The sequence below is a fragment of the Rhinolophus hipposideros genome, assembly GCF_964194185.1.
Source record: "Rhinolophus hipposideros genome assembly, chromosome: 4".
In the NCBI taxonomy this organism is placed as follows: domain Eukaryota; kingdom Metazoa; phylum Chordata; class Mammalia; order Chiroptera; family Rhinolophidae; genus Rhinolophus; species Rhinolophus hipposideros.
In genome coordinates, this window is record NC_138050.1 from 37754690 (window position 1) to 37772693 (window position 18004).

General features: G+C 41.2%; 1 protein-coding gene across 6 annotated transcripts in view; it reads left to right on the top strand.

The window, feature by feature from the left end:
• The window catches only part of DLC1 (DLC1 Rho GTPase activating protein), a 388497-nt gene extending 383634 nt beyond the window's left edge, over positions 1–4863 (top strand). For all 6 annotated transcript variants that reach the window (XM_081046330.1, XM_081046331.1, XM_081046332.1 and 3 more), the window contains 2 exons: positions 752–925; positions 2125–4863. In XM_081046330.1, the coding sequence (XP_080902456.1) occupies positions 752–925; positions 2125–2245 (295 nt within the window). In that variant the 3' untranslated portion in view covers positions 2246–4863. The remainder of the gene's footprint in view (positions 1–751; positions 926–2124) is intronic.
• Positions 4864–18004: the final 13141 nt, after the last annotated feature.

Below are 18004 nucleotides of genomic sequence, written 5' to 3' on the forward strand. Positions count from 1 at the left end.
GGATGAACTCGTATGTCACTGAATGTTATAAGATGGTGAAATTGTTTAAAATAGAACATATGCCTCCACAAGAATGCTGAACCTTTCCAAATATGGGAAACATAGCTGCGTTTATTCCAACTGTGTGTGTGTGTGTGTGTGTGTGTGTTCATCCCTGAAAATGGTTGGAACTCTTCTGGAATTGAGCTCAGAAAGAGAGGGGCTTTCAGCTGAATATTCTTATTGGTAGCAGATTCTTGCCCCTTTTAGGATAAACTTTCTCATTAGAAATAGCTAGCGAATGCAGAAGCCAGGAAATAACCTTTGGGTTCCAAGAGCGCTGTGGTTACAGCTGATTTACATCTAATTCATAATTCTCTGGAGACATTATTGAAAAAGGAATTCCAGAAATCTTTGAGGAAGTGTCACATCATTAGTCCAGAACTTTTCCAACAGAGCAACATTCATTTGTATGTTCCTGTTCTGATACGTTTGTAAAATATAAAAATGGTTTTCGGTCACACTTCAAATTGGTTCTCTTTCAAAGAACTGACGGTGTGAGCATATCCACCCACTGTAGAGGTGGCTCTGTACAGAGTTATTCATTCAGGAGTCCTTGCACAATGGTTCAGAGAGTGCCATCTCCCCAAGGCGGGGTCCCACAGCACAGCCACCAATCCCACTCTTCAGCTGTCGCCTCTAAGAGTGAGACCCCATTTTAAACTTGGCTTCCAGGAAATTCCATTTTTTCCCTCCGGTTTTGTCTCTACAGGACATGGAGGACTAACTTACCCAAGGGGGCATGTGCCCTCTTACTTACCTCTGTGGATCACGACCGTGCCCCTGTGGTGGGGGTGAGGGTCAACGTGCTCCTGTCCAGGTATCTGATCGAACCCTGCGGGTCAGGGAAATCCAAACTCACCTACATGTGCAGAGCTGACTTAAGGTATGTTCTGATTCTGATTTTTTGAGATGGTCAAGGTCTTGGAGAACATTAAGCCTTTTTGTCTGATGCAAAAAATGGCTTAAATGAATAATACTTCATTGTATCTTGGTTACTCTATGAAGAGTGGTGCTTACTAAGTAACACCTTCATGTTTCTGGGTCTTTTGACTACCATGTCCTAATTGTGATCTTTAGAAAATGTGCCACTAAAGCAATGTGGATGTCGTGATTCTGCCATGAATTTAAAGCCACAGGATAAAGCTGTGATACATATACACAATGGAATACTACTCAGCTGTGAGAAAAGATGAAATAGTGCCATTTGCAACATGGATGGATCTTGAGATCATCTTGCTAAGAGAAATAAGTCAAATGGAAAAAGTCGAGAACCATAGGACTTCGAAGTATTCGTGTGAAATATAAAACTGAAAGCAACAAATGAACAAAACAAACAAAAAATTGCATAGACACAAACATGAGTTGAGTGATTACCAAAGGGAAAGAGGGGAGAGGGGAAGATCAAAAAGGGTAAGGGGGATCAACTATATGGCCACAGAATGAGATTTGACTTTGGGTGGTGAACGCACACTACGATATACAGATGATGTATTATAGAATTGTACACTTGAAACCTATATAATTTTATTAACCAATGTCATCCCAATAAATTTAATTTTAAAAAACCACAAGAAATGAGAGTTTGAACTAGCAAGCAGATGTTTCTCACTTTATAGTCAAAGATGTTTGAATAATGTGACATGCCGGTTTAGTAATAATCAGGCCTACACTCTGTGCCACGGATCCATGTGCATTCATCTGAGAAAGTTTGTGAAATGTAGCAATGCAGACAAAAAAAAAAAAGTGAACCTCTGAAAACTTTCCAAAGTCTCCCTCACGTTAAATAAATTCTCATTTGAAATCTTTCCATCTCAGTACTTCTCCAAGTATCTAAATGCTCTGTTTTTGTTGTACATGCCAAAGCTTTCCCTGAACAGTTTCTCTCCATGTCTGTACTCAATATGTTGTTCCTTGAGAAACTTCCATCTCCAAGTGTGTAATGGAGGTGCCAGAAGACAATAAGAGTCAGCTTTACGTACACATTGTGCTGATCAAGAAATGGAAGTGTATTCAAAATTTCTTTCAGCTTAGTTCAGGGCTTTTCAACTTGAAGAATTCACCTGTTTTTCCTTTCTGTTGTAGGGGCCACATGCCAGAGTGGTACACGAAATCTTTCGGACATTTGTGTGCAGCTGAAGTTGTAAAGATCCGAGACTCTTTCTGTAATCAGAACACTGAAACCAAAGACACCAAATCTAGGTGATCACTGAAGCAGAGCACCATGTCCACGCTCTGGGCATTTGTTTCTAGAACCCTGGCCAGTCCGTGTAAGAACGGGTTCTGCATCTAATCCTGAAACAAAACTACAAGTTGGAGTATAGGAATTGACTGTAGCAATTTGATACATTTTTAAAGCTGCTTCCTGTTTGTTTAAGGTCTATGGTGTAGGCCTTGACTGGAATATATAAGACTGAGCAAAAAAAAAAAAAAAAAAAAAAAGGAAAGAAAGAAAGAAATGTATTCTTATGCAAATTGCTTCTGAGAAGCACAATTCTATAAATACATTACGGAAGATAATGAAGATACTTCATTCTCTTGTGCTATTGGTGTGCGTGTACCTATGTCATTTTATTTGCAGCGTGTTGAGGGACTGGTGTATCCACTGGAATAGTTGGTACTCTTTGACATGTTTTCTCACTGAGATGAGCAAAGAAAGGTTTGCACAGAGAAGTGTGTGTATGTGTGTTTGTTGCTGGCTGAATGGCATAGATGTAAGAGTTGGGATGCAGTGTCTGGCACACTGAGATGCCTCCAAGAAAGATATTGATACATCAGGTTCAGTTTAACCTGGAATATCTGACTACCCATGGATCCAACCAGAAAGGGAACCCATTTATTTGAGGGGGGGGGAGGGGTTGAACAACCCATCCTTGTCCATTTTTTTTCCCTGAGTTTTAAAACAGATTCATCCATCAACCTCTTCTTTACTTTAAAAGCAATTGTAGTAAATTTACTCTATCCCATTTCAAACACAGTGTTTATCTCTGGACCTGATTGCACATAATGATGTCCTTTTGAACCAGGATAGACTAATTAAGGGATGAAAACTCCCCCATACTACCATGTTTCCCTGAAAATAAGGCCTAACCAGAAAATAAGCCCTCGCTTGATTTTTCAGGATGACATCCCCTGAACATAAGCCCTAACGCATCTTTTGGAGCAAGAATTAACCTAAGACCCGGTCTTATTTTCAGGGAAACACGGTAGCTCTAAAACACAGTTTTGTTTTTGTTTTTGTCTAAAAACAGTTGAGATGTAAAAACTGAACACTCCACCATTTTCTTGTGAATCAAGCATCAAAACATTTTACCTGTCTGAATTCTTTGCATTTTCACATTTATAACAGTAACTCTTTAAGCACACTATGTATGGGAGCACAGCAAACTATGTAAGTCCCAAGGAAATCCCTGTAGATTTAACCCAATCACAAAAGTCCTTTGTTGTTATTGACAGCATTTCTGAAAGCTGAACATGTTTATTAATTAGATTTGCTCTTAACAGCAAATAGGTTTTCTGATTTTAATGACTTTTTTTGGTTTGTTTTTCCTACCTTTTCTTTTTCTGTTCCTTTATAATGATTCCCTTTGGAATATATTTTAGTGACAATGACAAGTAGTTATCATAGTAAAAAAAAAAAAAACAACACCAGCACAGTTTTTTGGAAGGGTGGTCTTTTTACAGGTTTTACTGGAATGGTAAAGATTGACTCGAGACAGTATTAGTGAATTTATTTAGTGCGGATCAAAGTGAATAATGTATGAATGAGCATTGTTAAGAAGGATTTTTATTTTGTTTTAACAATTTAGTTACCATTATCAGTGTTATTTCAAAGGTTCTTTGAAGAATTTGGGGTGGGGGACAGATTAGAGTGTTAAAATTTGAGTATTTTGGATATCAGTGTTCCTCGTGAAGATATACTTGTATATTCAATTTTCAGATTTGTAAGATTGTATGTTGTATATACCATTCTATTAAGATACATGTACACATGTCCACTGTGCTTTCAAACATAGATTAAGCATGATAAAGATTATTATTTAAAATATACTTGTATTTATACCTCAGATATTCTTTTGGGTTTTGTACCTCAAGTCTTTTTTTTCCTAATGTAAATACACTTTACATGAATACAGTCTAAGTGAAAAAAGAAAAATGAAAGAAGAGGTTTATAACTTGCTCTATACCTGTACAGAATATAATCGATAAGTGCACTATTAAATGTTTAAGGGAAAAGTCTGGCCTGCTCTCTTTTGTATTGCATCTCACTCCCACCCTGAAAACCACAGATTGCAAGGCATAGCATTCTAACATCAACTAACGTGACAACATAGAGTTGCTGAAGGGAAAATCGGACTGCCGATCATTCCAAGGCCAACCTGCAGCTGAGCCACTCACTAACAAACAGGAAACCCTGGTGAAGGTTCGGGAAGCATGGAGATGCTCTGCAAACAAAGGTCGTTAGGAAACTGTGCTGAGAAATTTACAAGAATAAGCAACAGCCGCAGAAAGATGTTCATAAGCAAAGCCAAGGTCACCGATTCGTTCCACAAAAGGTCTCTCTCCCACTGTTTGGCTTTCTTGCTGAAAGGATTCCTTACATATTTGACAAGAGGAGAATTCAAAGGATGTGAACATTTGCAAGAACTCTGCTTACGTCACCTAAATGATACTGCCACCACTTACTAATTGTGACTAATGGCCTAGATTGTAAGCTCTTTGAGGGCAGGGCTCTTCTCCTGCATGTCTTTATAACCTCCTACAGCAGCTTCCAGTGTTTTGTACTTGTAGGCACCTAATAAATTTATTATTTGTTAAATGGGATTGGTTGAATTATCTTCTGTTATTTGAAAAAGAAGAGAGGCTAGGAGGCCATCTGTCTTGAGCCCTCACTTCAGCTCATCAGTGCCCATATTGAGACTGAGACTGGAAACTGTTAAACCCCATGGAATCTTAAAAGTTTAAACTGGCAAAGATGGACAGATGCCCTATATAGATGCTATAGATACTGATTCTCAAGAGGTGTTTGTGATGGAGTTTTAACAAATCACATTTCTCAGATGCAATGTGACATTGATCTTAGAAGAAGTTTGATTATTATTATTTTTTTTTTTTTTGGCCACATATTCACTCTGAGCTAAGAGAAGGGGAAAAACCCAATTTCATTATAATTTTTAAAAGGACACACCCAGACCAGACCAAAAGTTTTTTTTTTTAATTTGCCTCTGCCTCCAGACCTGGTTTCCTCAGAGCTGTATAAAATCACAATGTCTTAGGCCTGAAATACCTAATCCTTTAGTTTGAACAATTCTGAAGTCATGAGTTACTAATAGCCTTCATGAACTTACCAGCCTGTAAGAGATGTTCTCACGGGCACCCAGGTAGATTTGCAGGGTTTTTCTCACACCACCAATTTACTTACTCAAATCATTTAGTCAGTTCTTCACCTACTGCTTGTTTACCTCACATGTGCTTAGTGCTGAAGATACAACTGTGAGCAGGACTGACAGCACCCTGCCTTCACAGAACTAAAATCTGTCCTCACAGAAATTCAGAGAAATCATGTCACATGATGAGCATTAGCACGAGTTGCTGTGCTCTGGGGAGGAGCAGCTAAGATCTTAACAAAACTCAAGGTAATTGTTACAGCATCCTGCCTACAAATTCTTAGATGGAATTACTTGGAAAATTCCAACAATATTAAATGGCTCTTGAAGAGATTTCTGCTTTCAGGGTGGATGGAGACAAGTGAGATTTTTGAAAAGTAAAATCTAAAGAAAAACTAAGGAAGATAATACAAATTGGTGCCTTCGACATCACCAGTTAGGGGTGTGTGTGTGTGTGTGTGTGTGTGTGTGTGTGTGTGGTACAGAGGTATGTGGGCTTATATAGCTACATTCACTGTTGTCCACTCTTCACACGTCTATTTAAGCCTCATACGTACCCCACAAAATAAAGGTAGTCTCCTCACTAAGGTGAGGATATGCCTTAGAGAGGTAGTAACAAGATACCCAGAGCCAGAAGACAGAGCCGAGATTTCAGGCCAGGTCCACTGCCCTAGACCATCATCTATTTGCTGATCTTTCCATAACTGACAGGTGAATTTCTCAGGAAGAGCTTATCCACATGGCCTCAGCATCAGAATCAAGAACTCTAGGAATATGAAGACCCATGGCAAAATAATCACATTAGCCTAAGTCTCGAAGAAATTAAATTATTCTGTCACCTTATTACTGAGATGCTTGAGAAGAAATTAAGTGAAAATAAATACGAGGCCAAAGTTGTGTTTCAGGTTAGTGGTTGAAAGAATTTATAGTTCTGGTAGCAAATGGACTACTATGTAATTTGAAATGTACAGAAACTCCACTTAAGCTTCCCTCTGAAACATAGGACATGCCTCTCCCCATCCTCAGTACAGATGGATGACACATATGGTCTGATTGTAACCTACCCAACCTTGCAGTCCTGCATTGCTCCAGGAGTACAGAGGGAGCCATTACAGTCACGTGCCCCTTCACAACCGGGATACACACTGAGAAATGCATCGTAAGGCAATTTTCTTGTGCGAACATCATAGCGTGCACATATACAAACGTAGGTGCTATATATAGCCTCCCACTGCGATTATACTGTTAACACGGCTCGTAGTGCAGGAGCTTTGTTTACACCAGCATCACCACACACACCTGAGGAATCCCAGGGTGAGCCCTGACAGTTGGCTTTTCCTTTTGTGATGCAAGTGCCTGACTTAAGCTTTGACTGCAGAGGCATCCCCTTCAAGCAAGGCTGTCTGGAATGAGCACACTGCCAGCCTCAGGACTAGATAAACAGCCAGGCCGCCTACCCCCACCCAGCTCCTTTGTCTTGGAGATCTTGATTTTGATAACTGACCGTTTGGGTTACTTGTTGTTTTTGTGTGTGTGTTTTTTTCTTCTCTGTGCTTTAAATGCTCATTCTTATGTTTTAAATTCACCAGTAAAGCGTGAGCCTACAAAATCCTAAACCCCCCACGCTGGACCCCAAAAAAAGCAGAACCCCGTGCCTCCACCTAATTTTGTGCCTTCTGGTGTGTCTGGACGCTCCAAGGCCCGTAAGTAATAAACTCTAGTTTTTTTTCTTCAATCTCCTGACAGTTATTTCTGAATGATGCCTTACAAGGTAATAAGAATCCCAAGAGCCGGTTGGTTGTCACATAGGTTTAGTAAGGGGACATAAATGTCCATGGGAAGTTCAGGGCCCCAGGTAAGAACCCCCAGGCATTTCTGGCCAAGGGCATCACTACCCAGAGACTGAAACCTGCACAATGCATTCTGGGAAGACCTTATGACAGCTACTAGCCCACTAGCCGGTAGATATTTTCCAGTCCCATCATAACCTTGCGGGACCACTGTCACCTGTGTGGTCCTTCGTTGACTGAAATGTCATTGGAAGGAAAGGCAGGAGCCCACTACGATGGTGGATTTAGTGCTACCTCTGGGTAGTTTAACTAGAGAATGAGGCTCAGCGTGCTGTCCACAGTCGGCTCCCTGGACTGGGCCCTGACTTGGCAAAGGAGGAAGGAGAGCAGACTGGGAGCAGGGGAACCCTGAAACCCACTCCTGCCCTCCGGCCTGCCCTACTGCACAGGCACACACACACCATCCTGCACACAGACTCACTTCCTTTCCGTCCCCTTCTCTTTATTTCTCTTTGCCCCCAGCCTCTCTTTCTCTCTCTCTCTGTCTCTCTTCTCCCCTTTCCTTTCTCTCTCTCTCCTCTCCCTCTCCCTTTTATTATTGCTCAAGCTTTATCTCTCTGGGTCTCTTTCTATCCCTGTTCTGCTTTTCTTTCCCCTTTTCTTCCTTCCCTCCTGTCGTTCCTTCCTCTCTTCTATTCTCCCTCCCTCCCTGCTGCAGGCTCCTCCTTCACAGCCATCCTCCTGCCCCTCCAATGTGAATACACACACACACACACACACACACACACTTTGTCTTGAATGCCATATTTTTACTGTACCTTTTCAAGGTTTAGATATGTTTGGATACATGAATTCTTGCCATTGTGTTACAATGGCTTCCAGTACTCAGTATAGTGACCTACTGCACAGACTTGGAACCTAGGAGTACTAGGCTAGACCATACAGCCTAGCGTGTGGTAGGTCTCTCATCTAGGTTTGTGTAAGAGCAATGAAGGATGTCTTTACGAGGTGCGTGATTGTACTTACAGGCTCTTCAACTTGCAGTCCTGGGACTTCCTGTAATACCTCATTATGCATTTCCTCCCATATAAGAACATCGTGAAGGGCAATTGAGATACCTGGGAAGGTGCTTTGAAAGCAAGGGCTGTGGAAAGTAAAGGAGCATTCGTGAAAGTAAAGTGGAAGTTAGCCCAAATGCTTTACATCACCTGCCTGTTGAAGCATACATTAATGATTATAAAGCAGAAGCCTAAACAATGAGATAATGGCAAGCATGTCATCTTGGTGTTCCATCAGGATGAAATTTGCCTCAGGAATTTAAATTCCATTTGCTTAAGGAATGCAAATTACAAAAGACCTCAAAGAGCCTGTAGCACAGGACGCTCAGGTAGGTCTGTGCAGTTGCAATGACTTTGGGTCCATTCTCCGGGGGATGATCACTCCTTCGCAGGCAGGGAGTTCGCTAAATCATGTTGGCAGCTGTAGCCCAAATTACCCTTGCGGTGTATACACAGTTCCCATTAGGGCGGCTGGCTTGCCTATCTGGGCCCGAGGCTGTGTTGACACCTATGGTATAAACACCTCTGCAGAGATTTTTCATACCGCTCCGTGTGTCGTAGGTCTCTCGGCTAGGTGTGTGTAAGTGCACTGTATGCTGTCTTCACGAGACGCATGATTGTCCTTCCAGCCCTGCACCAGAACCCTGGTCCTGGGGCTAGAAATCTGGCTCCTCATTAGGGGATTTGCATTTCTTTCCTTCTCTTTCTTATTAAAATACAAAAAGCATCATGGAAAGCCAAGGCCTTACTTTCCTTAATGACTCTGAGAGTGGCTCTTGTCAACCATGATAAGTGATTTGTTTCCATAAAAGTAGTCTGATTCCCAAGGAAATTGTTTCAGAACGCTTTGTGGGTTACAGATACTTTTAAAACACAAATGTGTTTGGCTCCAGGCCAAGTGGACTTGTTGAGCTACCACTTATTAAGCATTATAATGTGCCAGGTACTGGGATGGATGCTTCACATACAATTATTATCACATTTAAATTTCACAGCAGTCCTTCAAAGGAGAGCTTATTAGCCTCTGTTAATAAAGGGAAAAGTTTGAAGAGGTAGGGAGAGATAAGAAATAAAGTAGCTATGCAATAATGGCAAAGGGACTCAAGGAATCTGAGAGCAGCGCTGAACAGAATATTCTGCCATGATGGAAATAACCACGTCGGCGCTACGAGGCTAGCCATTGGCACACGTGGCTGTTGGGCACCTGAAATGTGGCTGATGTGACTGAAGGGCTGAATGCTTAATTTTATTCAATTTTTTTACTAATTTAAATTTAAATAGCTACATATAACTAGTGGCTACTGTATCAGTACAGATTTTGTTTCAAAGATGGAAGAATATCTCAAAGCAATTCAATTCCTGTCTCTCTTCCACCTGTCATCTCTTAAAAAAAAGAAAAAAAAAACAAGGAAAGAAAGATATATGGTAAATATTTGTAAAAATCAAACTGGCCACATTTGAGATCAGATAACTCACTCAACATTCCACCAGCCACAAGACTAAAACTGCGCCTCTCCCAGCCTACCTCCACCTTCTGCCGAAGTTTCTCAGGCTTGAGTTGGAAGAACGCTTGGCTTAGCTGCTCGAGTATTTGTACGATTCCAAACCAGAGACAAAGCTGTAGCTGCTCTGAGAGAATGCTTCATAATTCCGAATGTTGTCCTCGGCTTGCTGCAAGCAAAGGAATCCTCACACACGTCGCTGTTCCAAGGACAACAGTTGTCCCTTCATGGTCTGTGCCTGTCCCCTCCATTTCCTTGTCCTGATGTCCAGGATTCCTTTCCTGTTGATGAGACCGTCCACTCAGCAGCAGCTGTCAGAGCCCAGGGTATCCTTCAATGATAGTAAGTTTTGGGGGGGTTTTAATACAATATTATATTTGTTTCAGATGTACAACATCGACATTTGGTTACGTTGTGAGATGATCATCGCAATAAGTCTAGATGCCATCTGTCACCATACAAAATTTATAGACTATATTCCTTGTACTCTACATAGCATCGCCATGACTTATTTGTTTCATATCTGGAAGTTTGTACCTTCACCTATTTTGCACTCTTTATCCAGGTTTGAGAAGTGTGAGGTGGCTGAACCCAAAACTGTGATAACCACTCTAAAACAAAGGTATTCCCTCAATAGTGGATGCTAGCTTTTTTGCCTCCAAAAGACTCTTCATTATATTTCTTAACATGCTCCACTCCTTTTTTTCAAAACTGTCAAAACTTTATCATATTAAACAGTTATCATATAACTTACTAAGTTATATGTATGTAACTTACTAAGTTACTTATAACTAAGTTACCATATAACTTACTAAGAAGTAATGTACTTCTTATTTTCAGTATAGATGCATATTAGTTGTAACTGCTAATCAAGGCTATAAGCCTCTTAGAAAGAGGTGTGAAATAACTTTTCATGGCACATGATTTGAGAGTGTTCTCAGTAAAAAGCAGCTAACAAGGCTTTTAATGCTGAAGACTGTCCAGGACCCTGACACCTCCCACGGAAGCTCAGGAAGAATTACTAGTCTGTACCCTGTTTCCCCGAAAATAAGACCTAGCCAGATAATCAGCTCTAATACGCCTTTTGGAGCCAAAATTAATATAAGACTTGGTATTGTATTGTATTGTATTGTATTGTATTGTATTGTATTGTATTGTATTGTATTGTATACTGGTCTTACAGTAAAATGAGACCAGGTCTTATATTAATTTTTGTTCCAAAAGACACATTAGAGCTGATTGTCCCGCTAGGTCTTATTTTCGGGGAAACACGGTAGTTCAGTGAAGGTTTCTCACTCTACTCAAGCACAGGAGATAATCAATCAAGGAAATGGGAGATTTACTGTCATGCTCTAGAGAAACTAGTTTTCCTGACTTCTAGGGCCAGCTGATACGATGTATTTTTTCCAATAACAAAGATAAGCTGACCTTTATTTTGTTGCAGTATTTCAAAATGTAGAAATATGAATAGATCTCTAAAATCATTCCAAGAAAGCAGGACATAAAAAGTTTGCACAGTCTGTAAAGATTATTAAAGCAAGAAGAGATTTGAACTCTCTGGGACCATGCAAACTGTTGCAATGTCTTGAAGAGCTAGAATATATTTCACCCCATGACCCAGAACACTGAAAATGGAATATGTTTTCCTGCCACATTATGGAAAGGAAAGAAGCTAAATTTCCGGAAGCAAAGCAATCTGTCTGCTAAGGCGGATAGGATACATCTGATGGTTTGTTTTTAACCAACTTAAAGCCACAAACACACTTGGGTCAGATTAATCTTTGCCACAGTGCCACCCATGGGCATCTACAGTTGACCTTCTACCGTGAGACATCTCACAGGACAATGCACATTCACAAACTCTCCTTTTGAAGGACTTCATTGGATAATTCAGCAGGACATTTAAGGAGATGTGGCCATTTAAACTTCAGGGTTGTATTTTTGGTGATTTTTAACAGTGCCATTTCATAACATAGCAAACCTAAGAGAATAAGAAAGCAATTTCAAAGACTGCTAACTTCATTTATTTGCTTTCACCCACTTTCTAGTTTTTTTCTAATCTTAAACCCACTTAATCCCAAAATGAGTACAAACAGAGATAAAAATCAGGAACTCTAAGAGACAGTGACTCCAAATAAAACAAAACCCCTCATTTAAACAACAAAAGAAGAAAGCAGTAAGGGAAGGAAGCAAACAAAACAAGGACCAATGTGGGGGTTAATCATTGAAATACATATACAGGTACTCACTAAAATTCTTAAGTCTTGAGCACCCCTCCTGCATATCTCTCTGGGTGTTAGCAACACCTAAACAGCCAGACTCTTTCTTGTGCTACCTACTGAAATGCCATTTCTTATTTCTATTTTCACACTATCTTCTTGATCTCTTCCTTTTCTCATCCTCTTGATGTCTGGATTCCCCTCACTCGTGTCACTGTCCCTTCACCCTCTATATTCATCTCTTTCCGTTGACTTTTGTCTCTTGATCCTTCAAACCAGCTTTACTCCAACGCCCTCCCCTGGCGTCCCATGTTGACTTAACATTTCTTCTGTCTTCCCTCAGTCTCTTCCTCCTTTATCTCTTTTCATCTCTCACACTTTCTTATGCCTCCTCTTCCCACACCCCCATCCCTCAAAAAAAAAAAACAACTATAAAAATAAAAGATTTTTTAAATAGTTTTTTCAACTCCCTTTAATTTGCCAAGCAGAAAGATCACTTTGTGTTTCTCTTGTTTCTATGATTTTGTAAGTCTTCAGCCTATCTCTGCTAGATAAGCAAAGGGACTCTTCATTGTCCCTTTCAGGCATGGAGAGCAATCTTGGAACAGAGAGAACTTTATAGAAAAACTTAAGGCACTGGGGCGAGAGCTAATGGTCACCCAATAAGTGAGACAGGTAAAGAAGACAGCCATGGGGCAGCAGTCAGAGAAAGTAGATTTGGGCAAAATTTTCTCAAGTTCAAGGGCACAGGTGCATAGGCTTGAAGTAAGTAAGGTGCGCGTCTGCATAGGTTTGAAGACAAAGGAAACATACCAATGGAGACGGAAGGGAAACACAAAGCATCAAAGTCCCTCTGCGATAGGGAATGAATGGGCTCTTTCTTCCCCAGGAGGAAGGGTGCTTTTGAAAAAGGAGGGAGCATGTGTTCCTCTGGGAGTGCAAGGAAGGACAGACTAATAAAGTATCTTGGTGAACCAGAGTATCAAAGCTGTAGCGGCAGAGAATGTTGAAGTAGATGGGACTTTCCAGATGGCCAAACCCAGGCACTTAGTTTTCCAGAAGTGGAAGCTGGGTTAGGGAGGCTGTGACTGCCCTGAGCTTTGTAGCAACAGAAAAAAAGGAGCTGGAAGCCTTGTTGGGATGAAAGCAGTCATCCTCAGGGGCTTTAAATTTTTCTCCTCAGTAAAATAGCAGATGAACACTTCAGTGTTAGCCATTTCTCCCTGAGATTCCCCCCATCATGTTGCCCTGGTGTGACTTTCATTCACACCTCTAACTCTTCTACTGCTGGGACTTTTGTCACTGCCAGCCAGTGGTGTCATTTCCTCTTTCCTCACCTTTACTCCAAGCTGTGAGGATCCACTGGGCTGCATGAATAATTGCTCATTTCAGCAAGTAGGTCTGCAAGATTCTCTAGTTTTTCCATGTATTATCTTATTTAATTCTCACCACAAACCTATGAGGTTGGAGGCATTATTATCCTATTTTACAGGTGAGGAAAACAAAACACCTCTAAGTCAAGTCGTCCAGGGCTCCCATCACATAAAGCTTTTGTAACAGAACCTGATATGTAGTGAACACACAGGGTTTGTTAGCTGTTGTGGTTTTTATGATTATACTAGATGCCGTGTAGCAGACTCTGGACAGATTCTTAGAGGTCAAACCCTCATTTATAGTAACTGTGTAATTGCAGGAAAATTGTTACTTAACTTCAGTTTTCCTACCTGTAAAATAGAGAAAATAACAGTAAAAAGAAGTAGAACAATGTTTGATACATAATAGAAAATGTATAAGTATTATTACTTGTGAAAATTTTCTTATTTTTTTCCTAGTTTAAACAATAAGAAAAAAAATTTTCTTAGTTTTCCCTAGTTTTATGTTATACATACATTAAAATATGTATAAAATAAACTATACATAGTCATAAGATTAATATTAATTAAGATTAATACCATCAAGCTTGGGTGGCCAGACCTCATGAGCAAGGTGGTAAAGCTTTGTTTCCTCATGATGTTTCTAGAATTTAGCAGCATTGGCCTTAGATTATTACTTGGTTAATCATTCCACAAATGTTTGAGTACCTACTATGGACCAACAGAGGAAAGACACAGAAGTAGAAGTCACTGGGGCCACCGGATGGTTCAGTTGGTTAGAGCGCAAGCTCCAAAGAACAAGGTTGCTGGTTCAATTCCCACATGGGATGGTGGGCTGTACCCCCTGTAACTAAAGATTGAAAATGGCGACTGGACTTGGAACTGAGCTGTGCCCTCCACAACTAGATTGAAGGACAGCAGCTTGGAGCTGATGAACCCTGTTCCCCAATAAATTTTTTTTAAATCAAAAAAAATAAAGGTAATGGAATTCACCCTCTTGATTTGGAGGTGCTTATAGTCTTTTTAAGGAGACACAGAAATAATTTTAATAAAATGTGCTGTAGTAGAGACTCAACCCCGAGGCCCACAGAAGGAGATGACATCTGAGCTGGGTGTTGAAGGATGAGAAAGGGGGAGAGGGTGGAAATGCATTCCAGGCAGAGGCAACCTCAGACAGCCTGGAGGAGTCTGGCTTGATGAGGAAACAGGAGGGTTCTGCATGGCTGGAGGAGGGTACTCTGTTCTGGAAGGTGTGAGGAGGATGTGGAGAAGAAGGCATTTGTGAGATTGAGAGGGACTTACATACTCTTCTAAGGAGTTTGAATTCACTCTACAGGCAGCGGGAAGCTTTGGGAAGTTTTTAAGGAGAGAGCAATTGAATTAGATTTGATTTTTTTAAAGAAAAGTCTGCAGGTGGTGTGGAGGGTGGATTCAGTCGAAGGCTCACAGAGAAAGAGCAATACTGAGTCCCTCCAGCAATACTCACAAAATCAAAAGTGCCAGAACCGGGTCAGCCGGGTGGCTCAGTTGGTTAGAGTGCAAGCTCTTAACAACATGGTTACTGGTTCAATTCCCACATGGAATGGTGGGCTGCACCCCCTGCAACTAAAGACTGAAAACGGCGACTGGCCTTGGAGCTGAGCTGCGCCCTCTACAACTAGATTGAGGGACAACGACTTGGAGCTGATGGGCCCTGGAGAAACACACTGTTCCCCAATATTCCCCAATAAAAAAATTTTAAAAAGTGCCAGAACCAAGAGACTGCCTGGAGGAGGAGAGGAAGTCTTTGGAAACAGTTAATTAGGAGGTAGAATCAATAGGACTCAGGTGATAGTCGGATTGAGAGAGAGGTTGGCAATGAGGACTGCACTCCAAATGACAGTTCCACAGCCTGGATGAAGAGAGCTCCTGCGGCCTAGGACTAGCAGTGCAGGAGCAGAAACAGATTTGAGATGAGGATGGGTAAGTATGGTGCGTTAAACTGTATGGGTGTATTGAGGCTTCCTACAGGGCATCAAAGCAGAGCTGTCACATAGGTGATGGAAATATGGGACAAGAGTTTCCTAGAGAAGCCTGGCCCAAGCAATGGATTTTGGAAGGGGAAATGGTATCTGAAATCTGGGAGGATTTGAAGATGTCCTGGCCCCGCCCATGCTGTTCCTGCCCCAGAGCTTTAGTCAGCCCTGTGCCGGGAGGTCACCATACAGAAGATCACAGAAAGGAAGATGGGTTGCTCGATAATTATAGGAACCTAAGGGTTTTTTTCTTAATTTGATGTTGTATGTTCCTGAATTCTCTAGTTTATTGGAGTCTATAAATTTTGTTTCTGAATCTCTACCATAAAATTCTGGAGGCTTCATGGAGAAGTCGAACAAAAGGAAAAAAAAAGAGTGCCTGGTGTCAACCAAAAAACTTAATTAAATGGAATAAGTGTACACATGAATAAAAAAAAGTCAAAAATTGCCCTAGATGATCTGATATTCAGACACAGTCCCCGATTCACAAAGTTAGTGTGTAGCAGAGTAAAGAACTGGTTGCTATTTCAATATCTTAAAAAAGAAAAGGCTAAAGCAAATCTTGCCTTAGCACAATAAATCTGTAATAATTCAGTACTTTGTTTATTATATAAGGAGTTACATCCTGCCCAGTGCAGTGTCGTTGGCCTGTGATAATCAGAAGCTTCAACTGGCTGTTCTTTGTGTTTTGGATCAATTAGAATGAGAAAAATAATTAGGTTTGTTTAATCAGTGCACTTCAATTGACAGACATCAGTTTTCAAAACATGACGTCTCTGAGGATTAAAAAAATAAACAACATAAAATGATATCCTGGCGGGTGAAGTGTTTGGGAACTCACAGCCAGTGCTCTGCCGTCACTCACTGTCCTTGTTAGTGAGTTGGGCGGAACCCAGCTGTGCCACAGGCATCTCCGAGGTGACCAAAAGGTCCTCCCTGCTCACATTTCCAAATACTTCTGTAAAAGAGATGAGTGGAAAATTTTCAATTCTGCCCAGCTAATTCTAATTCATCCTTCGAAAGACTCTGGAAAGGCCCCCGGAGCTGGTGAAGTATCCTTCCTTTGGGTTGGTTTGCCTCATTATTTTGTCATTGTCTGGGTTGGTGTTTTGTTTTTCTTTTGGCTTTGGTCTGGGTCTGCTACTAGACAATAACGCTAAGCAAACAGTACCTTACTGCCTTCTCTGTCGACACCTAACAGTGCCTGGCATATTTCCAAAGCTCAAAAATGTGTGCAGCAGAACACAGACAATCTGCTTTATGACAAGGCTTGTCTTTGAAGACAGAGTGGGGAGAACGTGTATTTCCTACCATGAAAGCTCCCGCTCTAGGTCCAGGCTCAGAAAAACCGTAGGGGATACCTTGGGACACCTCATGGTCTGGCTGTGCTGTCTTAAGGAACCTCATCCCCTGACCACGCCAGCAGCTCCCCAGTAAACATTTCCAAACATCTACTCTAGGTAAGGCTCTAGAGTGCCACCATGAACACCAGATGTGGTTCTTGCTGCCTTGGAGCCTCCATCTAGTTGTGGAAACAGAAATCCAACAATCCATGAGAGTGTATCTTGAGAATCCTATGAATGCCTTTTAATGAGAGATACAGGCAGTGGAGAGGGAACTGGAAGGTGGATATCTTTCTTATTTGAACTCTATGAGACAATCGATCTAAGTAAGAATTTATCCTCAGAGTTAGGACTAGTGGAGCCTGGAGAAAATTATATCAGAGCAAGGATGGACAAAAGCATTTATTTGCGTTGGATGCTGGCTCTTCCCTTTCTTTCTGGCTGGCAAAAGTAAGATTCAACTCCAATTGCTCACAAGGTATGTTTTTCCCCCTTTGTGATTAAGATCTCAGCTGTCTTCGGCAGCTTTACCAGAGCTGTGTGTAGTTGCTTTCCACGTCTTTGCTTCAAATCATTCTGACAATTTTCTTGGGGTCTCTGTTTATGTGTGTCCTGGTAGGTATGATTGTATCTTAGCTGACTTCTCTTGTCATTTACCTACTCACTTACCTAAGCAGCTCTCCTTTAAAAAATAACAAGCACAAAGTCTTTTAAAACGTATTTATTTCACTCAGCACAAACAGCTCACAAACAGAAACATAGGCTTTAAAAAGGTGTTTGGGGGAAGGCTTTAAAATCTTTGAACTGTCAGGCGTCTGTAATGGACAGGAAACGCACACTATGTAATTTAATCACCACCCTCCGTTTTCCATCCTACATTTCTCTCCCCCAGATAAAGGGCTTCTCCTCACACCCCCTTATCTTTGCCTAAAGCTTCACCTCTGGGAGAAGGAAATATGTAGAAGCCAGGAAGAGAGTTAATTTGGTTGCCACAATCTGAGAAGAAAAAAACACTTAAAGATGTAAATGAGGTTGAAGGGCTGAGATTTTAAGTTCAGACTAGAGTTGTTACTTACACCTCCCGGTGCCCTTTAAGTGTTTCCAAATGTAAACTGCCAGGGCTACGGGAGGGGGCTGCATCTTGGTTCAAAGATGCTGCTTTACTGGGATTCTCCAGCCTAGTCCACAGAGGGAGTCTGGGATGAGACCTCTACACTTGACAAATCCCTTCAACAATCCCCTGGACACAAAAGGGCTACAGCCTACTCATTTTTCCCC